Source organism: Lissotriton vulgaris, chromosome 5 (genome assembly GCF_964263255.1).
Source record: "Lissotriton vulgaris chromosome 5, aLisVul1.2, whole genome shotgun sequence".
In the NCBI taxonomy this organism is placed as follows: Eukaryota; Metazoa; Chordata; class Amphibia; order Caudata; family Salamandridae; genus Lissotriton; species Lissotriton vulgaris.
The window spans coordinates 1,746,951,956-1,746,972,217 of NC_141693.1; the positions used below are offsets into that span (position 1 = coordinate 1,746,951,956).

General features: G+C 49.9%; 1 protein-coding gene across 1 annotated transcript in view; it reads right to left on the reverse strand.

Annotated features, from left to right (window-relative positions):
* LOC147717089 (G protein-activated inward rectifier potassium channel 1-like) overlaps positions 1 to 20,262 on the reverse strand; it is a 250,212-nt gene that overhangs the window by 44,513 nt on the left and 185,437 nt on the right. Inside the window, exon 2 of the mRNA XM_086924002.1 lies at positions 4,048 to 4,264. Within this exon, the coding sequence (XP_086780128.1) occupies positions 4,048 to 4,264 (217 nt within the window). The remainder of the gene's footprint in view (positions 1 to 4,047; positions 4,265 to 20,262) is intronic.

The following is a 20,262-nucleotide window of genomic DNA, read 5'->3' on the forward strand; positions in this document are numbered from 1 at the left end:
CCCCCAGAGCGGCGGCGTGGAGTCAGGTGTTCCGGTGACTCTTGGCGGTGTCGGCATTGTCCACAAGGATTTCTCTGCCCCCTGAAAGACTCTCGGCGGTGGCGGCGTTTGCAGGTAAGTGATTCTCTCTCCCCCGCTCTGCCGGGGTGCAGCCGGCTTTATCCGGTCCTTTTGCGCTCACTGGCGCCTTCCGCGTCGCTCTGAACGTGCCGCCGCGAGGCCTGCCGGGAGTTGTGGTCCCCCGGAGCGGCGGCGCGGAGTCAGGTGTTCCGGTGACTCTTGGCGGTGTCGGCGTTGTCCACAAGGATTTCTCTGCCCCCTGAAAGACTCTCGGCGGTGGCGGCGTTTGCAGGTAAGTGATTCTCTCTCCCCCGCTCTGCCGGGGTGCAGCCGGCTTTATCCGGTCCTTTTGCGCTCACTGGCGCCTTCCGCGTCGCTCTGAACGCGCCGCCGCGAGGCCTGCCGGGAGTTGTGGTCCCCCGGAGCGGCGGCGCGGAGTCAGGTGTTCCGGTGACTCTTGGCGGTGTCGGCGTTGTCCACAAGGATTTCTCTGCCCCCTGAAAGACTCTCGGCGGTGGCGGCGTTTGCAGGTAAGTGATTCTCTCTCCCCCGCTCTGCCGGGGTGCAGCCGGCTTTATCCGGTCCTTTTGCGCTCACTGGCGCCTTCCGCGTCGCTCTGAACGCGCCGCCGCGAGGCCTGCCGGGAGTTGTGGTCTCCCAGAGCGGCGGCGCGGAGTCAGGTGTTCCGGTGACTCTTGGCGGTGTCGGCGTTGTCCACAAGGATTTCTCTGCCCCCTGAAAGACTCTCGGCGGTGGCGGCGTTTGCAGGTAAGTGATTCTCTCTCCCCCGCTCTGCCGGGGTGCAGCCGGCTTTATCCGGTCCTTTTGCGCTCACTGGCGCCTTCCGCGTCGCTCTGAACGCGCCGCCGCGAGGCCTGCCGGGAGTTGTGGTCCCCCGGAGCGGCGGCGCGGAGTCAGGTGTTCCGGTGACTCTTGGCGGTCTCGGCGTTGTCCACAAGGATTTCTCTGCCCCCTGAAAGACTCTCGGCGGTGGCGGCGTTTGCAGGTAAGTGATTCTCTCTCCCCCGCTCTGCCGGGGTGCAGCCGGCTTTATCCGGTCCTTTTGCGCTCACTGGCGCCTTCCGCGTCGCTCTGAACGCGCCGCCGCGAGGCCTGCCGGGAGTTGTGGTCCCCCGGAGCGGCGGCGCGGAGTCAGGTGTTCCGGTGACTCTTGGCGGTGTCGGCGTTGTCCACAAGGATTTCTCTGCCCCCTGAAAGACTCTCGGCGGTGGCGGCGTTTGCAGGTAAGTGATTCTCTCTCCCCCTACTCACAATATTATGCATAATAGTATAACTTTTCACATGAGTGAATACTATTCAAGGAATGGAAAGAGGGCGATCCAGGGCATGGTTTCTCTTGAAAGTTTGGGAACTCCCCTCTGATTCGTTCTCCTCCTGGAAATGGTAGACACGTTTTCTTACCAAGGGCAGGAGTACGTGTTCACCAGGTTGAAAGCGAAAGGGAACATCCACCACCTGTGAGCAGGAAGGCAAAGATACTTCTTCACAGGGAAAGCAATTCGAAAAAAAGTGCCATTGAATAAAGGTGATGACATCTGAGCATGTGATAATGGGAGTAAGTACAAGGCAACCGAAGGAAATGCTTATGTACAGGTGAAAAGAGGAATTCATACACATTTCCGAAGGATGTATCGACACTAGAAATTTGCAACGCTTTCGACTCCTGGTTCTGGAGGGTAAGTCATGCATCTGCACCCAATCACGGGCGTAACCGTGCACGTTCCTTCAAAAGCATGCCTACAATGTTCATATTGAGTGTTTCTTTCTATTTGCTGAGATTTAAGATTGTACATAGAATGTTCTGGCCAATACATTTATTTATATAGATGTATACTGACAAAAGTGACTCCAGGCATGTATTTGAGTTTATGCAAATCGGCCTTAGCCCCGCCCACAAACAAGGAGTGAAGGCGAACAGCTATGTCAGGGACCCTATCAACAAAACAAGGGGTCTTCGGTTCATTTCTGCCTCCTTGGGCCTCCTCAGTGAGGGGCACGTCGAGGGAATAGGGGAGTCTTACTGAGGGAATAGGGGAGTCTTACTGAGGGAATAGGGGAGTCTTACTGAGGCAATAGATGAGTCTTACGAGGGAATAGGGGAGTCTTACTGAGGGAATAGGGGAGTCTTACTGAGGGAATAGGGGAGTCTTACGAAGGAATAGGGGAGTCTTACTGAGGGAATGGGGGAGTCTTACTGAGGGTACAGGGGGAGTCTTACGAAGGAATAGGGGAGTCTTACTGAGGGAATGGGGGAGTCTTACTGAGGGAATAGGGGAGTCTTACTGAGGGAATAGGGGAGTCTTACTGAGGGAATAGGGGAGTCTTACGAAGGAATAGGGGAGTCTTACTGAGGGAATGGGGGAGTCTTACTGAGGGTACAGGGGGAGTCTTACGAAGGAATAGGGGAGTCTTACTGAGGGAATGGGGGAGTCTTACTGAGGGAATGGGGGAGTCCTACTGAGGGAATAGAGAAGTCTTACGAGGGAATAGGGGAGTCTTACGAAGGAATAGGGGAGTCTTACTGAGCTGCCATACCTTCCGGAAAAGGAACAGAAAGAGCGGTGTAAGATATGAAAATATGTGGTCGCCACAGCTGTCTTGTGTCTATGTCCAACAACTGGTAGGGAATAGGGGACTCTTACGAGGGAATAGGGGAGTCTTACTGAGGCAATAGGTGAGTCTTACGAGGGAATAGGGGAGTCTTACTGAGGGAATAGGGGAGTCTTACTGAGGGAATAGGGGAGTCTTACTGAGGGAATAGGGGAGTCTTACGAAGGAATAGGGGAGTCTTACTGAGGGAATGGGGGAGTCTTACTGAGGGTACAGGGGGAGTCTTACGAAGGAATAGGGGAGTCTTACTGAGGGAATGAGGGAGTCTTACTGAGGGAATAGGTGAGTCTTACTGAGGGAATAGGGGAGTCTTACTGAGGGAAGTCTTACTGAGGGAATAGGGGAGTCTTACTGAGGGAATAGGGGAGTCTTACGAAGGAATAGGGGAGTCTTACTGAGGGAATGGGGGAGTCTTACTGAGGGTACAGGGGGAGTCTTACGAAGGAATAGGGGAGTCTTACTGAGGGAATGGGGGAGTCTTACTGAGGGAATGGGGGAGTCCTACTGAGGGAATAGAGAAGTCTTACGAGGGAATAGGGGAGTCTTACGAAGGAATAGGGGAGTCTTACTGAGGGAATGGGGAGGCTTACTGAGGGAAAGGGGGAGTCCTACTGAGGGTACAGGGGGAGTCTTACGAGGCAATGGAGGAGCCTTACTGAGGGGATAGGGGAGTCCTACTAAGGGAATGGGGAGGCCCTACTGAGAGAACAGGGAAGTCTTACTGAGGGTACAGGGGGAGTCTTACGAGGGCATGGAGGAGTCCTACCGAGAGAATAGGGGAGTCTTACAAGGGTATAGGGGAGTCTTACTGAGGGAATGGGCCGGGAGAGTCCTACTGAGGGAATAGGGAAGTCTTACGAGGGAATAGGGGAGTCCTACTGAGGGAATGGGGAGGTCCTACTGAGAGAATAGGGAAGTCCTACTGAGAGAATAGGGAAGTCCTACTGAGAGAATAGGGGAGTCTTACTGAGAGAATAGGGAAGTCCTACTGAGAGAATAGGGGAGTCTTACTGAGGTAATGGGGGAGCCTTACTCAGGGAACAGGGAGAGTCCTACTGAGGGTGGAGTCTTATGAGGGAAGGAGGAGTCTTACTGAGGGAATAGAGCAGTCTTACTGAGGGAATGGGGGGGTTGTACTGACACAATGTGGGAGTCTTATTGAGGGAGTAGGGAAGTCTTGCTGAGGGAATGGGGGAATTTACAGAGGGACTAGGGTAGTCTTACTGAGAGAATATGGGTGTCTTACTGGGGCTATAGTGTCTTACTGATCCTTTAAATAATACAAAATGCATTCACTTTTCCATGCACATGGCATACATTGCAGTAAGCCTTCCCCACAGAGTGCACCCATCTTACCTGTGGTTTCAACAATTCCTTCCAAGATGACGACAATCTCAAACTGCTCACTTCTCAGAGATCGTTGCGAGAGATCAAAGAATGGACTTTTGGGGTTAATTTCATGACATATTGTTAAGGGGGAAACCAGGAAAAGTTGGTCAGCTCCGGTTCCAAAACCTACATCCAGCTCACATTGGTCTAAAGGCAGGAACTCCCCCTCTGGGGTCTGTCGAGACTGAAACAAGAGACAATAGAAAGGTGGTTAGGAAGTACAAATCTACCATAGGTGTAGATGTACGCATGTTGAGTCTCATATGGATACAAATTCATTATAGAGCAAATATCGCACATAGAATTGTCTAGTTGCTTGAACACACAGTGTAATTATTACCCAATAGTACGGCGTTTATCATACTTGAAAAGATGAAAGGGTTCATCAACTTCTCTAGGACTCAAACCTGTGAGAACAGGCACCCTACCCACTGAGCTATCTTACCCTCATAAGCTTTCCTTTGCCTGGACACTACAGTACATTACTTTACCTTAGGCTCACAACATCATAATTTATGTCTGATTATTTTATTGGGGGAATAATTAATTAAATGATTAGCTTATTTACTGACTACAAGTCAAGGAGATTCTTTCCAGGCAATGGTTCTTATGTTAAATTGAAGCACTACTAATGTCCCAACAGCACCCTATACATTTTGAAAACAATAAATGGCTATTATTAAAATGACAACCACCAACAGTATAAATCAAGAAATAATGTATGTATCAAGTGGTGGAGCCTAGAGTGTGAAACACATGACTGTGAAGAGAATTATTCAGTGGCCCCCAAATAATGTACAGGACCCCACAGGCGTGGATGGGCATGGAAGAATCACTGCCTTGCTCTACACAGATTGCAGCATCAAACACTTGTGTCATATGAATGTGTGCAGCTTGCATCCACCATTTCGTGATCCTGCACTGTTGTGTCACTCCTGGACACTCTTCATTGTGTTGGGATTCTCCAGAGCCAGAGTCAGTGTGATCTGACTCTGTTTTTGTGTCAATCACACTATGCAGCAGTGATTCCTACTGAATCCATGTAGACAAAGATCTGTATGGGTGGGGGTGTGATGAGGAAAGACTTTGTGAAGTGCGTAACATACAACAAAAGTTATACATTTAGTTATGAAAACAAGGGGCCCTTTTAACGAAAAACTCGAAAGTACAAGAGGAGATTTATGTCTCCACATGAATATATATTTACTTTTATTTTATCCACAGATATTCCCAAAAGCACACCTCTAAAGCTGCACCATGCATAGGTTTTAAGGCACATTTCTAGGAATGTTCTTTCACTTTTTGGGAAGACTACTATTCCTCCATAGTGGAGAAGTCCACACGTGACAAATAGAGTCACGTATGTAAATTCATTTTTGGTATACGCTGGGATAACCTTTTTCCCTGCAGAGAAAGCCTTCCCATACATTACTACGAAATCTAGTTATCCATTCAGCTTCCTATCCTGGAGGAGGAGTTATGTCAGCACTTGGAGAGTAGAGGGGCAAATCCAGGGCCTGAGTGCATAATTTACCCTCTTTAAATGTATGCAAGATGCACGCACATCCATTTTTCAGAGGCCATTGGGATGGAATTGGAATCATGCACACTGTACCTTGAGGTGATATCACAGTGTTAACCTCAGATGACTTTACCACGTTGACCCTTTGTTCCACTCTTAGTAGGCTCCTGTTTGCTGACGAGGGGTTCTGGGAAGAGGGAGAGTAGAAGCTACAGATATTAAGCAGCCCTGCCCTGGTGACGTTAGAGAACTCATGGACAATACACTAAGAAGGTATTTTTTTTTTTAAGAGAGTTTTACATAGCGCGAACTAGACCCGAGACATCGGGTATCAGAGAGCTTCACATGAGCACCCGTTTCGTTACAGAATAACACAGTCATTCCTTTTGTATGTAAGAGGATCATATGAATACGGTTTTCAATCATAATATATAACCCATGCGTAAATATGTGGAAGCTCAGCATTATTGTATATTAGGAACAGAAAAAATCTCACGATATTTGCTACCGTCAATTATTTCACCTGAATTTCTTTTAGGGAGCCCCCAAATCTCTTAAATGTAATTTTTGTATTTTCTATCCAGGATTCAACAATGTTACTGTCTTAGGCACAAAATGTGCCACATATTTCCAAGAGGTCACTAGGGTAATAGTTGACCCGTGATTTGCTTGTGGAACAGCTTAATTGAAGCTCCACTCTTACACGTCACAACATATATTGATTTTGTGCAGTCAGCACCTTGTATACTCAGTGTGATCTATTAATAATAAACAATGGAGTTTCAAATATATTTCTGAAATATTACCGTAGATTCATATAACCTATGCCTACAAATGTTTACATTTCTCATGAAAATGTAGTTCTCACTCGGAGTTACACGAATGTTGTAAAATGTAACTCTCAGTCTTATGTTTAGTTCATATGTAACGTTGATTTCTCAAATAAAAAGTACTCATAGTAATGCATTGATTTTGTGACCATACATTCACATTTATCTAAATGCCGAGTGCAAATGAACTGTTATGCTAACTTAGCATGACGAAAGGCCATAAGCTCTTGTATTTTCAATGTTTAACCTTTAACCAAAGAATTGCTTGCTTGCATGTTCTCTCCTCTGCAGGTGCAGATTCAAGGCTTCATTAGCTAGTGAAAAGGTACTGAGCATACCTCAACAAACGACTCACCTTCTACACCCCGAACCGCCAGCTTCGCTCCCCTGACCTCACCCCGTGCCACGCATCCACAGGACGACCACCGGCGGCAGATCTTTTTCATACCTCCCGCCAAGACATGGAACACCCTCCCCACCCATCTGTGACAGACCCAGGACCTGCTGACCTTCAGGAGACACCTCAAGACCTGGCTGATCGAGCAGTAGCTGCACCCTCCCTTCCCACCAAAGCGTCTTGAGACCCTCACGGGTGATTATTGCGCTCTACAAATGTTTGATTCATTGCATTGTAACGAAAGTATGGTATGGGTGGAAACTTTTGTCAAGAAGAAGACGCACTGACCAGGATGGAGAAAGGTTCTCATGGCGAAGAAAGGGACGCTCAAGATCGATTAAATGTTCCAATGTGAAGGTGTGGGAGAGAAGAGGAAGGTTTCCAATTGCTAGCAAGGAAGATGGAATTGTACTGAAGAAAATGACGTAGGTTACCTTGAATGCTATATGTGTTCTTTGGTGTTGCATAGTTAGGAGCAGATACCTTTAGGTCTACATGAGGTGTGGAACTCATTGTGTTACCTCTTAGTGTGTGGCTCCATGTTACACATTCTATAGATTTTGAGCACTTGTACTTGCGTCTCCATTATACTGACACATGTCCTTGTCTCTCTGATTGATTAGGGTTTCCCCATTTTAGCAAAGGGTAGAGTAAGTTAGATTTCTTTAGATTCACTTATGACTGGGCAGGAGGATCGAATTCTGCCATTTAATCTTCGGATACTCTTTCTCATCTTTTGCATCACAGAGACTGAGTTACTTCTATGCTTTTTATTATTTAGACTGAAGTTCATTAGGCGGGTTGGATTGATTTTGGTAATTTTGTATTGCTACAACATGCTTCTGAAACTCAGTTATTTTATTTTGTTTCTGAGTCTGTAATAAACCCATTTAACTTCACCTAGTAGTTCTGGCCTTACTGTGAGACAAATCTGATGCTCTTTTATTGCAATTTGAGATTGATGCTAACTCCTTCTTACCTCTCAAGCAATTACAAAGATTCAGAGACCAAAGGAGAACATTAAAGTCAAGGGCTCAGCGCTTTCTCACCTGTAACAGTCTATTCGGTGTTGGTATCATTTTCTTTACTTGAGAATAATCACAAATAAATCCAGAATACAAAATTAAGTGAAATATGCATACCTTTTTACCATTTTGCATAACATGAAGCTTCACATTATTTTTGTAGGAAAACCACTCTCCTGTGGTACCTCAAGTACATTTTCTATGTAAAATATGCCCTCGCCTAGAAGGTTACACAATGTACCGGGACAAATCTTTTTGTAACACAATTTTTGGAAAAAACTGATTAAACACAGGTCTAATTGAGCTTTTATGAACACAAGGTACGAAGAGGATGCTGTCCAGAAATTGTTATCAACAGGCCTCCTGGTTCTTGACTTGGGTATAACTGAGCTGCAAATAGCTCTCTTGAATTATTGTACAAATCGTGTGGGCAAACTGCGTGAGTTTCTCTGGAATGCAGAAAACACGTGATACTAACTAGTTATCCCCCATTCTGAGGCGGTACTGCTGTTCTTGTGCATATGGTAAATAAACTACTTGGTGTCATCAGCATTTACCAGGTGCGCAATTACCGCACAGGACTGTGCAGAAAGACAAACGAACATTAAGGCTTCAAAGCGCTACTTTGCAATGGCATTGGCAGACTAATTCTGGAACTCCAGTACATAAACTAGAACATGTTAACAATTGTACACACTCTCCCTAAGAGCTGCTTGTTCAGGACTTATTTAGAGCTGAATGTTCTTTTATTGGGCTTTCGTAATCCTGGAGAAAAAGATGTAATGTGCTGTACTAAAATATTGGATAACATCCCAAGTAAACATAAAAGTAAACAATGTCTGCCAATTGGCTCCAAGTTAGTGGTAACATCTTCAGACGGTCCTGACTTTATGCTCCTTTTTTCCACACCATTCTTCGCCATTCTATGATACACACTCCATTCTAAGACACCCCACTCAACTCTATGACAAGCCACTCCATTCTACGCCATCCCACTCAACTCTATGATGAGCCATTACCCCAAGGTCTCTTATGTCCTCGTCCCATTCATTAACATAGTGGAGATAACCATCTCCCGACAGAAAAAAAGAGCAGAGGCAGGCTGGGACCCTAATACTGCCCCTCCCACCGGGAGTACATAAGCAGTACTCACCCAGCATCCCGTCTGTACAACCAAGCCCAGGCAGGCCGGCCGCCCGGGAGGGAGGGAGGGCCGTATGAATTGGACGAGGACAACGGGACCTGGAGTAATGAAGATTACCGATAAGTAATAGAACATTACCCCCAGGTCCCTTATGTCCTTGTCCCATTTATTAACATAGTGGAGAATTCCAAAGCAGAAAACCGGCCTTCCGAAACCACAAGCACACCCAGGAAACCACAACAAAAGCAGCAACCCAAGGGAGCACTGAGAAGGAGAGAAGGAAAGACCGCAGGAAGCAACCGGCCTGCACCCTTCGCGGTGCACGTTCATATCGTGGTTGGGTCCTCAGTGACGACTCCCACGGTGCAGTGACGATGGCTTGCACCATTCGCTGCGACTTTGCTGTTTCTTCATCCCGCGCTGCTGGCCTGCTTCGGGGGTGTTGGGGATCCGTGGCTCCTTGCTCCACCTTCTGTCCTCCTGCTGGGTGTCGGAGTACTTTTTCTGCTGCGGGGGTCTGTGCCTTTGGTGCTGTGGCTCTCCTTCTGACGGCTGCCTCTGCGTGTGTTGGTTTCTTCAGGGAGTGGATGCTGCCTTGCCTGTGGGCTGTCGGATTTGTCTAGCGTCGGCTCTGCATCCTGTGCTTCTGCGCAGTTCGCGTGGTCTCCCTGCTCGCATGCTTGTGTCCTGGTGCACCGTGACTGGTGTTCCCGTGGGGCGCTCCGGTGCCTTCAGGTCGCGTTCGCATTCTATGCCTGTTCCTTCTTCCAGTTGGCTATTGCATTGTCGGTGTTTGCGTGGTCTCAGTGGGGTGGTTTGCTCAGGTCTTTTTCCCCGTGTCCGCCCTCCCTCTGCTGGCCCCATTGTGTGGTGGGGTTCTTTTTCCCTAGTGCATGCGTTGGTTCTGTTCGTGTGTGCGCTGTGGGCTGCTGTGAGGTACCGTTCTTTTTTGGGGAGGGCGATGCTTCTTGGCTTTCTCGTTCTTGGTTGTTTTTCTTGTTCTCCCCATATTTGCCTCCGGCGGGTCTTGTTGGCTGTTGCTGCGGGGCTCCTGCCTGGTGGTATTTTCTGGTGCCTCCTGCGGGTGGGACGTGCGTTCTGCCACTCCCTCTTGGCTGTTGGTTGCTGGGCGCCTCTGTCTTTTTGGGTTGCTTCCTGCGTTGCTGGTGGCTCCTTCTCCCTATGGCCTCTCGTTTGCTTCCCGGCCCCCTCTCTCTCTCCTGTTGGGCTGGGGGGTGTGCCCGGTGGTTTGTGGCTCGGTCCTGGTTCCAGGCCCGGTGACGCCTCTGTTTTATGTGGTGCCGGTCCGCCCACTCCTGTTCTGTTTTTTGCGGGTTGGGCATGGACTGATTTGGGTGGTGATGTCTCCTGGCGTTGCCGGGGGTTGTGCCCGGGGCCTCCTACTTGGGGTGCTTGCGCTCTGTTGCTGCTCTGCATCTCCGCTTCTGCCCTCGTGTGTTGGTCTGCGGGGCTGTGGTTCTTGCCTGTTTGTGCTGTTCCTCGTCCTTGGCTCCTGCCCTCCTGGCTGGGTTAGGGTATTGGGGTGTGCAGTGCTGCCGGTGTTATGGTTCACCGTGTGGGCTGTCTTTTTGACTTGTCTCTCCTGCCGGTGGTTCTCTTCCCGGGCTTGGTTCGCCTCTGGTTGGGTGTCCTTGTTTCTGCCTGGTTCCTGGGGTTCCGTTGTGGGCTGTTGGGCTTCGGTTTCCCCGTTGCTCCTGTCTGGCTGTCCGCTCTCTTTTTTTCTCCTGGGCTGCGGGTCCCTTGTCCTGTCCTGTGTGGGTCCTGGGGTTCGGTGCTTCTGGATTGGCGTGTCCTGGGTTGCCTCCTGTTGCTCCTGATATGCGGGCTTCCTTATGGTTCGGTGGCTTGGCCCTCTGCCTTCTATGCTTCCTTCGGTTTCCGCTTTGGTGTTTTCCTGTGTTTGTTCTTTCTTCCCGCTTTCTGTTTGGTCCAGCATTGTCGTGCAGGGGTTCTTGTTCGGCCTCCCTGCCGTTCCTTTACCCTGGGCTCTGCGCAGGTTTTTTCCAGGGGCTGGTTGGGCCTGTGGGTCCTCCTGCCTTGGCGGGTTGCTGGGCTCTGGTCCTGGCTTCCTGGTTCCTTGTGCCTTTGTTGTCCTCGTTTTTTTGCTTTCTCTAGGCTCCTCTGCGGCGTTGGCTGGGGGAGGGCCTGGTGAGCCCTCTGAGTTGCGGTTCCGGTTCGGTTCCGGGTTGCTTCCTCTGCTCCGCCTGTTCTGGGTTTTTTGGCCTTTCCTGTTTGGTTGGCGTTTTTTTTCTTCTCTGTGGGGGCTTTTGGCCTCCTGGGGTTCGGCTCTGTCTCCCTCCCTGTCCTTTTCTGTCTGTTGGGGCCTGGCTCCCGTTCTGCTCCCATGCTTGGTGCTGCTCCCTGTTGCCTGAACTAGGTTTCTTTCTTTGGCCTTCTCCGATGCGATCTGTGCGGCTGCCAGGTGTGCCTTCCTGGTGGTTCTGGGCTGGGCAGGCTTGTCCGTCCTTGGCCGTGTCCATTTGGCCTGGTTGCCCTGGCTCCTGTTTCTCTGGTTGGCGGCCTACTTTTTGGGGTCCTGGCCTTCTGTTTTAGGTTTTGCACTGCGAACTGATCGCAAAGCGATCGTCGCTGCGAAACACTATTGCAATCGTTTCTGCTTTCAAGGAGTCAAGGGAGACAGGAGACAAGTGATGTGCACGCGCAACCTTGAGAACTGGGATCAGGTCGCGCGCTCTTCCTGTCTCCCATGGCTCCTTGGAAGCACACAAACACAGACGCGCACACACACACATACAGACCCCACGCCTGCCCACAGAGAACGCCGCCCCCCCCACCGCCGCACATACACACACGCACACGCAAAGAACTCCCCCCGCCGCCGCCGCCCTGCAACTAAGCCCCACTCACCGGCACTCAGCCGAGTCATTCTGTACCTCTCGCCCCTGGATACGAGCGTGGAGCAGGTCGCCGGTCCCGGGGGGCCCGCTCACTCCTCACTGGTGCCTGCTGTGTGTCTTAGCCGAGCTGGGGTTCCGCTATTCCATGCTCAATCATCGGTCGCGGTCTTGGCAGGCCCACAGCGTTGCTCCCAGCCTCCGGTTAGGTCTCCGCCGGGCCCCCAGCTTCATCAGTGCCCTCCTGCGGCGGCCCTACTCCCGGGTAGTATCACCACGTCTGCCGCACCAATGCCTACTGCATCCCGGGGCTTCCCAGCACTCACAGGCCTCTTCGTGCACGGGCTTCCAACAGTCCTGTCCGCTGCTAAGGGTAGTCCGGATCGCCGGCTGAGCTAATCCCCGGGCCGACACGATGAGGAGTCTCGCCGGGCATGAAGTGAGCCCATGAATGCGCAAAGTGCCCCGGAGGCAATTTCAAGGCCAGCGGAGCCCACCCGCGGCCTGCTAAGAGCGTCCTTAGCCCCCGCCGTGCAACGTGTGTAGTGTGAAGCTGCGGCGGCGGGAGAACAATGAAAGTGGAGCCCACCCCCTGTGGCTGAAAGTAAATCCACAATACTGCACGACTCGCGGAGCCCACCCGCGGCCTGCCTGAAGCGTCCCCTGTCCCCCGCCCCGCGTATGCAGAGAAGCTGCCGCGGGCGGGGAGAGGAAAAGGGAAAGTCTATCAAAGGCCCTTCACATGTGTACAGTCAAGCGGAGCCCACCCGCGACCACAATACGAGCCCCTGCTGGAAGCGGAGCCTGCCTGCGTCGGAAAGTGCCCAGCCGACTGTAAGGGGAGCCTGCGGCACATAAGGGACGGAGAGAGAGCCGGTATATACTCCCGGCCCCGTGAGGGAAAACATGATTGGCCCCGAACAGAGTGGACAGACTCCGACAGCAGCGACACCCCCCCCCCTGCCGTGCAGTGCGTGAATGCAGGCGAGCTGTGGCGGCAGGGTGAGAAGTGCGGAAGGCGGCTGCTGTGGGCGGGAGCCAAGAGCGGAGCGGCACCGGTGATCCCCTGGGGGGCCTGGAAATAGTGAAGGCTGGCTGCGAGTGCCCGGGTGCCCTAAAGAAAAAAAAAAAACGACCAGAATCTGGCATCGACCCTCACCCGCCCCGCGCAGCGTGTGTACTGAGAGGCTGCGGCGGGCGGGGTGAGCACCGAGAGCGTGAAGGAGCTTAAGGAGCGCCCAGCATGAAGTGCATCTTGGCCCCCGCACAGCCCGGACAAAAGAACTAATACCAGACTCACCACATAAGAGGGAGACCCCACACAAACAGCCTGAAGACGGGACAGCAGGAAAGGGGGCAGCAGCAGCCAGCCAGCGACGTTGGTTTCCCCACTCCCCTCCCCTCATAAACACACGTGGGCAATGAACCGGCAACTGGGTAGACACTGGCGAGAGCAGTGAATACGAGCCAGAAACAGCAGTACTGCCACCTAGTGACCGTCTCGTGGCATTGCACCTAACAACCAAGTACAGGGCAGCAGATCCAAGCAGGGTGCATGGAGAGCACTGAGGATGCCCAGGAATAGTTCTAGGTTGCTGCAATCTACAGACAGGAGTCAGGACACAAAGAGTTGCTCAAATAACAAGGAGGCAGCAAGGTGTGCAACTAAGGCACTGTGGGCTACCGTGTCCCCAGCGAAGGTGACCAGAACAGTGCCACCCTGTTTTCAACGCTAGTGCAGCACAATACAGGACGGCGCTAGAGTCTTAAAGAACACGCCAGGAGACAGCGCAGGAACGCACCAGCAACGCAGGAACGCGCCAGAAGCACGGAACCATGCCACGAGCGACGCGACAGGAGTGCCAGAACTCCACACCCGCATGCCAGGACCGCGCAGGACTGTGCCGGGACGTGGCAGAAGCGCCAGGAATCAGGAGCGCCAAAGTGATGCTGCACAGCGACACGCCAGTGCCACGGGACAGAGCACAAAGGTCCCCAAGAGAGACAGCGACGTCTCACAGCAACCAGAGCGCCATCGTCAGCACGCATGGCAGCATGCACCAGAGATGCACCAGGAGCGGTGACCCAACCCTCCTCCACGCAGACAAAGCGCGCCAATGCCAAAACACTGTGACGGTGAATAGCGACCAAGAAGAAGATAGCACAGCATGACGACTCATGCCGGAGATGAAAGCCGACCACCCAGTCTGGTCGCCAAGAAAATAAAAGAAGCAACAGAGAAGATCGTGACAAACGGTTCAGTCAAAGAAGAGAAGAACACCATGCCGGAGAGCTATGCCCAGACCAGAGAGAAACAGGTGGAGTGCACGCTGCCTGGGGAAGACTGGTCGGGAAGGCCAATGACAGCAAGAGGACCAGACCACGTCGCAAGAAGGAACATGGAAAGGAAGGGCACGACGCCATAAAGAAAAGGAAGGAGGGACAGTAGAGCCAAAGGAACCCGACGAGACAGGAGAGTCACAATGGAATTGACCAAGGAAGGGCATCCCGATTGAAGGCAACAGAAGTGATCAAGTAAAAGGAAGATACGACGACAGGTCTAGTCAACAAGGCAGGAGAAAACAGTGTTCTACCACATGGACAAGACCAAGGGGACGACATGTAGAGGGCCGCTACATGGAGAAGCCTGGTTAACATGAGCAAGCAAAAAAAGAAGAGCGGACCGCGTCGAGGAAGAGAACGAAGAGGAAGAATGGCGTAACACAACATCACTCCACAGAGGAAGAGAGAGATCCACAGTCAGCACACAGGAACATCAGTGCTGTCCAAGGAGCATCGCAACAGTCAGCACACAGGAACATTGGTGCTGTCCAAGGAACATCGCAACATCCGTGTGGATCCAAGTAATCCCTACAACCTGCATTCGAGGAGACCAACCACTGAAGAACCGTATGGGTGCCCCGTGAACCTGAAGCTTGCCGAAGCAGAGCATACCCGAGCCCTAGACAATCCACCCTTGTGGACTACACAAGACTCGTCTGTGACCCTGTCCGAAGTTCCACAGCGACCCGCTCAGCCCACACGGTCACGTGGCAGTCCAGGGGGCAAGGGCCCCGGCCGCATGTCCTGTGAGAGAAGAATCCGGATGGGAGAGGTGCAGCAGTGGCAGCTCCACGACAGGCAACAGGAAGCATGAAGGCCCCAGGTGAACACCTGGCACTGAGAAACGGTCTGGTGAAGACACTGAACCTATGTCCTAACGGCAAGACCATCCTGGCGGATGACATCAACACCCCCGAGGACATCATCAGAGACTTGGCGGTGAGTTCCTCAGCGACGCTTTTGCGCGGCTCATGCGAAGCCCCGCACAGTCCACCCGGTCCCATCGTGTCCGGCAAGAGGGTTGTCCCAGCATCTCTAGTGAGAGAAGAGTCCAAGCAGGTGAGGCCAGTCTTCGAAGCTCCAGTGAGAGAGGAGTCCGGCAAGAAAGTCGGAAGTTACTTTGCCGGACGGAGGTGTGAAGGCATCAAGATCAGCAAATCCAAAGAAAGACCTCTCGTGCCGCAGTCGTCTCCAACAACCAACAAGCGTTGTCATCCACTGGACTAGGAACACCTGCGAGACCCCTCAAGGGTCACACCCATTCTGCTCCCGATGTTCCAAGTGATGAACACTGTATATAAGCGTCAACACAGCAAGACAAGGATGATCTGAAGTACACCGCTGAGGTGAAGCTCATCTGATTGACTTTCCAGTCCAGAACTTTTGACATCTCCCAGCCGGCCGCCTGAAGAGAATCCGTTGGGGGCTGTAAATTTCTGGTATTCTGTTTTTCGCGCAGGTTAGACATTCGCTTTTTCCTTTCATTAAATTTTGGGAGGGATGTAGTGTCCTGCCAGGACACAGTCTAGTTGTTCCTAAGTGTAACCCTACACTGAATACCCACCCACCACAGACGTCACTGGGTCAGGTGACTCTGTTAATAAAAGAGGCCGAGCGCACGTGCTCGAGGCCAGAATTACCATCTCCAACTGGTGTGCCGTGTCGCAGTTATTTAGATCATGCGGGCCTGGGGCCCCATCTTTACAGTGTGCAGACACCCTGATAAGTTCCCAATTAGCAAAAACATGCGTTGGATATATGTGACTAATGAGTGAAGGAGGCCGGAGACGCGCTAGTGTGCGGCCATATTCTCCGGCTACTGGCCACGCCCTCCACTTCCACGTTTTTTGACAATAAAATATTTGATAAAGGATTTTGAGAAAGATTTTGCTTAAACTCGAAGGGATAACACTTTTGCTGCATCCATGGCCTCTACATCTAGTCTAGCCTCTGAAAAAGCTCCTCTTTCAGATGTGGTAGATAAAAATGTAGAACTCGATATCAAAAAGGTTGTACGCAGCTTCTAACTTTGACATCAGGTCAAATACATTTGCGGCTTATGAGATGAAAGTCCTTTATGACTGCATTCAAGAAAATGAGGATCCTTCAAAAATGTTGGCAGACATGGAACTTTTTTCCATATTTCTCTCAGACACCACATTTTATAGTTTGTGAACAGCTATGGCCTCGGCAGGAGTATTGGTGGCAGGTCATAGGATTCTTTGGAGGAAGTCATGAAAGCTGAAATCCACTGAGAGAAATTTATTCCAGAGGTAGCCATCCACAGGCCTAAAGTTGTTTGGGCCCAAACTAGATTAAATGTTGCAAAAGGCGGCAGAAGCGGAAAAAAATCCCCAACCCCTTCATGTTAGCCTCAGAAAGAAATATTTTCTTTTTAAATTACCACCCGAAAATATTCTGGAAAGTTGTTCCTTTTGTGGCCGGACCCATGGTCCAGGGGCCACGTTTAAAAATAAAATACGTGCGTAAGGTGCATCATCAGAGCTGTGTGAATAATAACAGCTGTGAGCCCGTGCCTAAGGTGCATCATCAGAGCTGTGTGAATAATAACAGATGTGAGCCCATGCCTGAGGTGCATCATCAGAGCTGTGTAAATAATAACTGCGTAAGCACCGTGCGTGAGGTGCATCATCAGAGCTGTGTGAATAACAACTGTGAGCCCGTGCGTGAGGTGCATCATCAGAGCTGTGTGAATAATAACAGCTGTGAGCCCATGCCTAAGGTGCACCATCAGAGCTGTGTGAATAATAACTGCGTCAGCCCCGTGCGTGATGTGCATCATCCACATTGCTCACGTCACCCAAATACCTGCACTCTTACCACACTGCTTTCAAAAACAGCATACTCTTGCACACACTCTCACTGCTCACCAATTCAAAGTTTGCTAAACATTTTATGCAACGCATTATCATACACAATGCCAATAACTCAAAGTTTAATGCTGCAAAACCTATTGCATTGTAAATGCTTGTTCTTGGTTGTCTCTGGTCTTTGTTTTGGCCCTGCGGTCCTGTTCCAGGGTGCAGGCCGGTTGCTTCCTGCGGTCTTTCCTTCTCTCCTTCTCAGTGCTCCCTTGGGTTGCTGCTTTTGTTGTGGTTTCCTGGGTGTGCTTGTGGTTTCGGAAGGCCGGTTTTCTGCTTTGGAATTCTCCACTATGTTAATGAATGGGACAAGGACATAAGGGACCTGGGGGTAATGTTCTATTACTTATCGGTAATCTTCATTACTCCAGGTCCCGTTGTCCTCGTCCAATTCATACGGCCCTCCCTCCCTCCCGGGCGGACGGCCTGCCTGTCTGGGCTTGGTTGTACAGACGGGATGCTGGGTGAGTACTGCTTATGTACTCCCAGTGGGAGTGGCAGTATTAGGGTCCCAGCATGCCTCTGCTCTTTTTTTCTGTCGGTAGATGGTTATCTCCACTATGTTAATGAATGAGACGAGGACAACGGGACGCAGAGTAATGAGGATTACAGGTAAGTAATAGAGCATTCCATTCTATGACACTTCACTCAACTCTACGACACTCCACTTTATGACATCCTACTCTATGACACCCCACTACACTCTACCACACTCCACTCCATGTCACTACACTCCATTCTATGACTCTCCACTCTATGCCACTCCACAATATGCCGCTTCACTCTACTCTATGACATGCCACTCCACACTACGCTACTCTACTCTACTCTACCACACATCAATCCACTCTATTCTACGACACACCACTTCACTCTAAGCAATACCACTCTACACTCCTCCACTCCACTCTGCTCTACAACCCTTCACTCTACTCCAATCTATGCCCTTCCACTCCACTCCACTCCACACCCCAAAACTCTACACCACTCCACTCTATGCCACACCACTCTACTTCACTCTATGCCCCTACACTCTTTGACACTCCCTTCACGGCGCAGTATGCCAATCATTTTACGCCCTACCACTTTCAAATGTCACCAGCCGCCCCTGGTAGAGATCCTAAAAATGTGGCATGGGCCCAGCTCTTCTAGACCTGTTCTGCACACCCCTGATCTCTGTCTGTACACATTAATAATGCCATTACATTAAAGATATCAAATGTGGTACTCCCAGATGGAGTCCCTTCCACGTACTGTGAACTGTCAAACACTCTAGAAAACTCATCTCACCAAAGACATCTTCCGCTCAGGTCAACAACATCCCCTCATCCATAGTGAAGACCCTTTCTCAACATAACCAATAAATGCCTCATCCAAGGCGTCTTTCTTGACTCCCCCTAGAAAAATAGAAGAAAAAAAAAGAACTTCTTATTGCTAAAAAGCTGAACCTAGACACAGATGATCATGTAAACTAGCAACCTATCACCCAATGATGTTTATGGCCAAGATCTTTGAGCAATCAAGAGCAATGCCCTCAACCAAAGGCATTACATCTGGTTTCAGGCTGCAGCGCTATACAGAGAAGTTACCATCCAAATGGTTATTGATGCAGTGTTGCTCATCGACAAATGGGACCTCTCCTGCATGGCCTCTCTAGAGACTTCAGCAACATTGACTATGAGCCCTGCGAAACACCTACTCCTCCAGAATCGTCTTCAATAGCAGTGCCCTACAATGCTTCTTGTCCCTTCTGAACAACAGATGGTAGTTTATCCAAATGAGCTCTTCGAGGTGTGAGCCTGTTTCCGCGACTACAGAATTACCAAAGATCCACAGTGTTGCCAGTGATCTTCAGTCTCTACATAGCACCCCTTCAATTCCTCATGACCAGCAATGAAATCAATGATGACCTAGAAAAACATCCACCATCCTCACTATACTTTAAAGAGAAGATCCATCTGGAGGTTACGTTGACTGTAAAGGGCAGCCTAGGCACAATCGAGACATACTCTCAGCAGTGAATCTCAATGACTTCACTTATTGATTAACAGTGTCAAATCAATGGGTTTCTATATTGATACCATCCTCAGTTTCAGGATCCACATTACAAAAAAGGCAAAACCTGCTACCCCTCAAGTTATGTAACTGGTGGGATGGTGCGGGGAACATGTCGATGTTGGAAGCAAACAGAGACAATCGAAGGGAGTGCAGATTAAAAATACGTAGTGATTTTCAAGGGATCATTAAACTGGGAAAAACATTTGGTGAGGTGGTAGGTAGCTGATAGTGACAAAAATCTTCATACTATGACACTGGAATCAAAAGCAGGTATTGGAAGGTCAACGGTATGGGTAAGAGAAAGAAGCTTTTGGCATGCCAATAGTTTACAGAATGACCAAAGAGTTTATTTTTCAAGATATCTGGGGCAACATTCTTGTTCTTAAGAACTAAAACGGGCATGCCCAGAGAGAAAGCAAATAAGAGATATAAAGTCAGATAAACTAGTTTAGAGTAGGGTGCACCTTCGTGAGGACACATCATTTGGAAAATGCTGATGTTATTAGCGGCGGACATATGGAGGGGGCACAATTGTGTGCACTAAGACATAGGTAAAGGGAATGTAGAATAAACAATGGTTTTTCTTTATAAAATTCGAAATAATGAACATATGGAAAATAACTTAACTCTGCCAGCCATAACTCTGCATGCTCTGCAGAGTGAAAGCTTTGAGTTTCGATAAAGTTAACTTTATCGATATTTACAAGCCTTCCCAATAGATTTCCGAACTCTAATTGCGCATCTGACTTAAGTTCGCAAAATGGTAACAAGGACCAATTTACTATGATTATCAGCCTGTAGACAATTCGGAGAAGTATGGATGGTGAAAACAGGACTATGGAGGCTTCGATCTTCTAAATTCCCAAACATAATCCTTGGGATTGTTGTGAATCTTGAAAAACGATTAATTCCACTCTGAAACGAGGCTGAATGCCCAATGCATTGCTCTCAGAGCTGCATCAGATGGCAGGGCATGTTTGCTGAAATGGACAATAACTTGGAAAGAAGGTCTTCCCTACAAAAGCAGCACATTGCGAGTTATCAACAACATTTACTAGATGTTTTCTATTAATTAGTATGTAAATGCACTACCATTCTCAGTCAT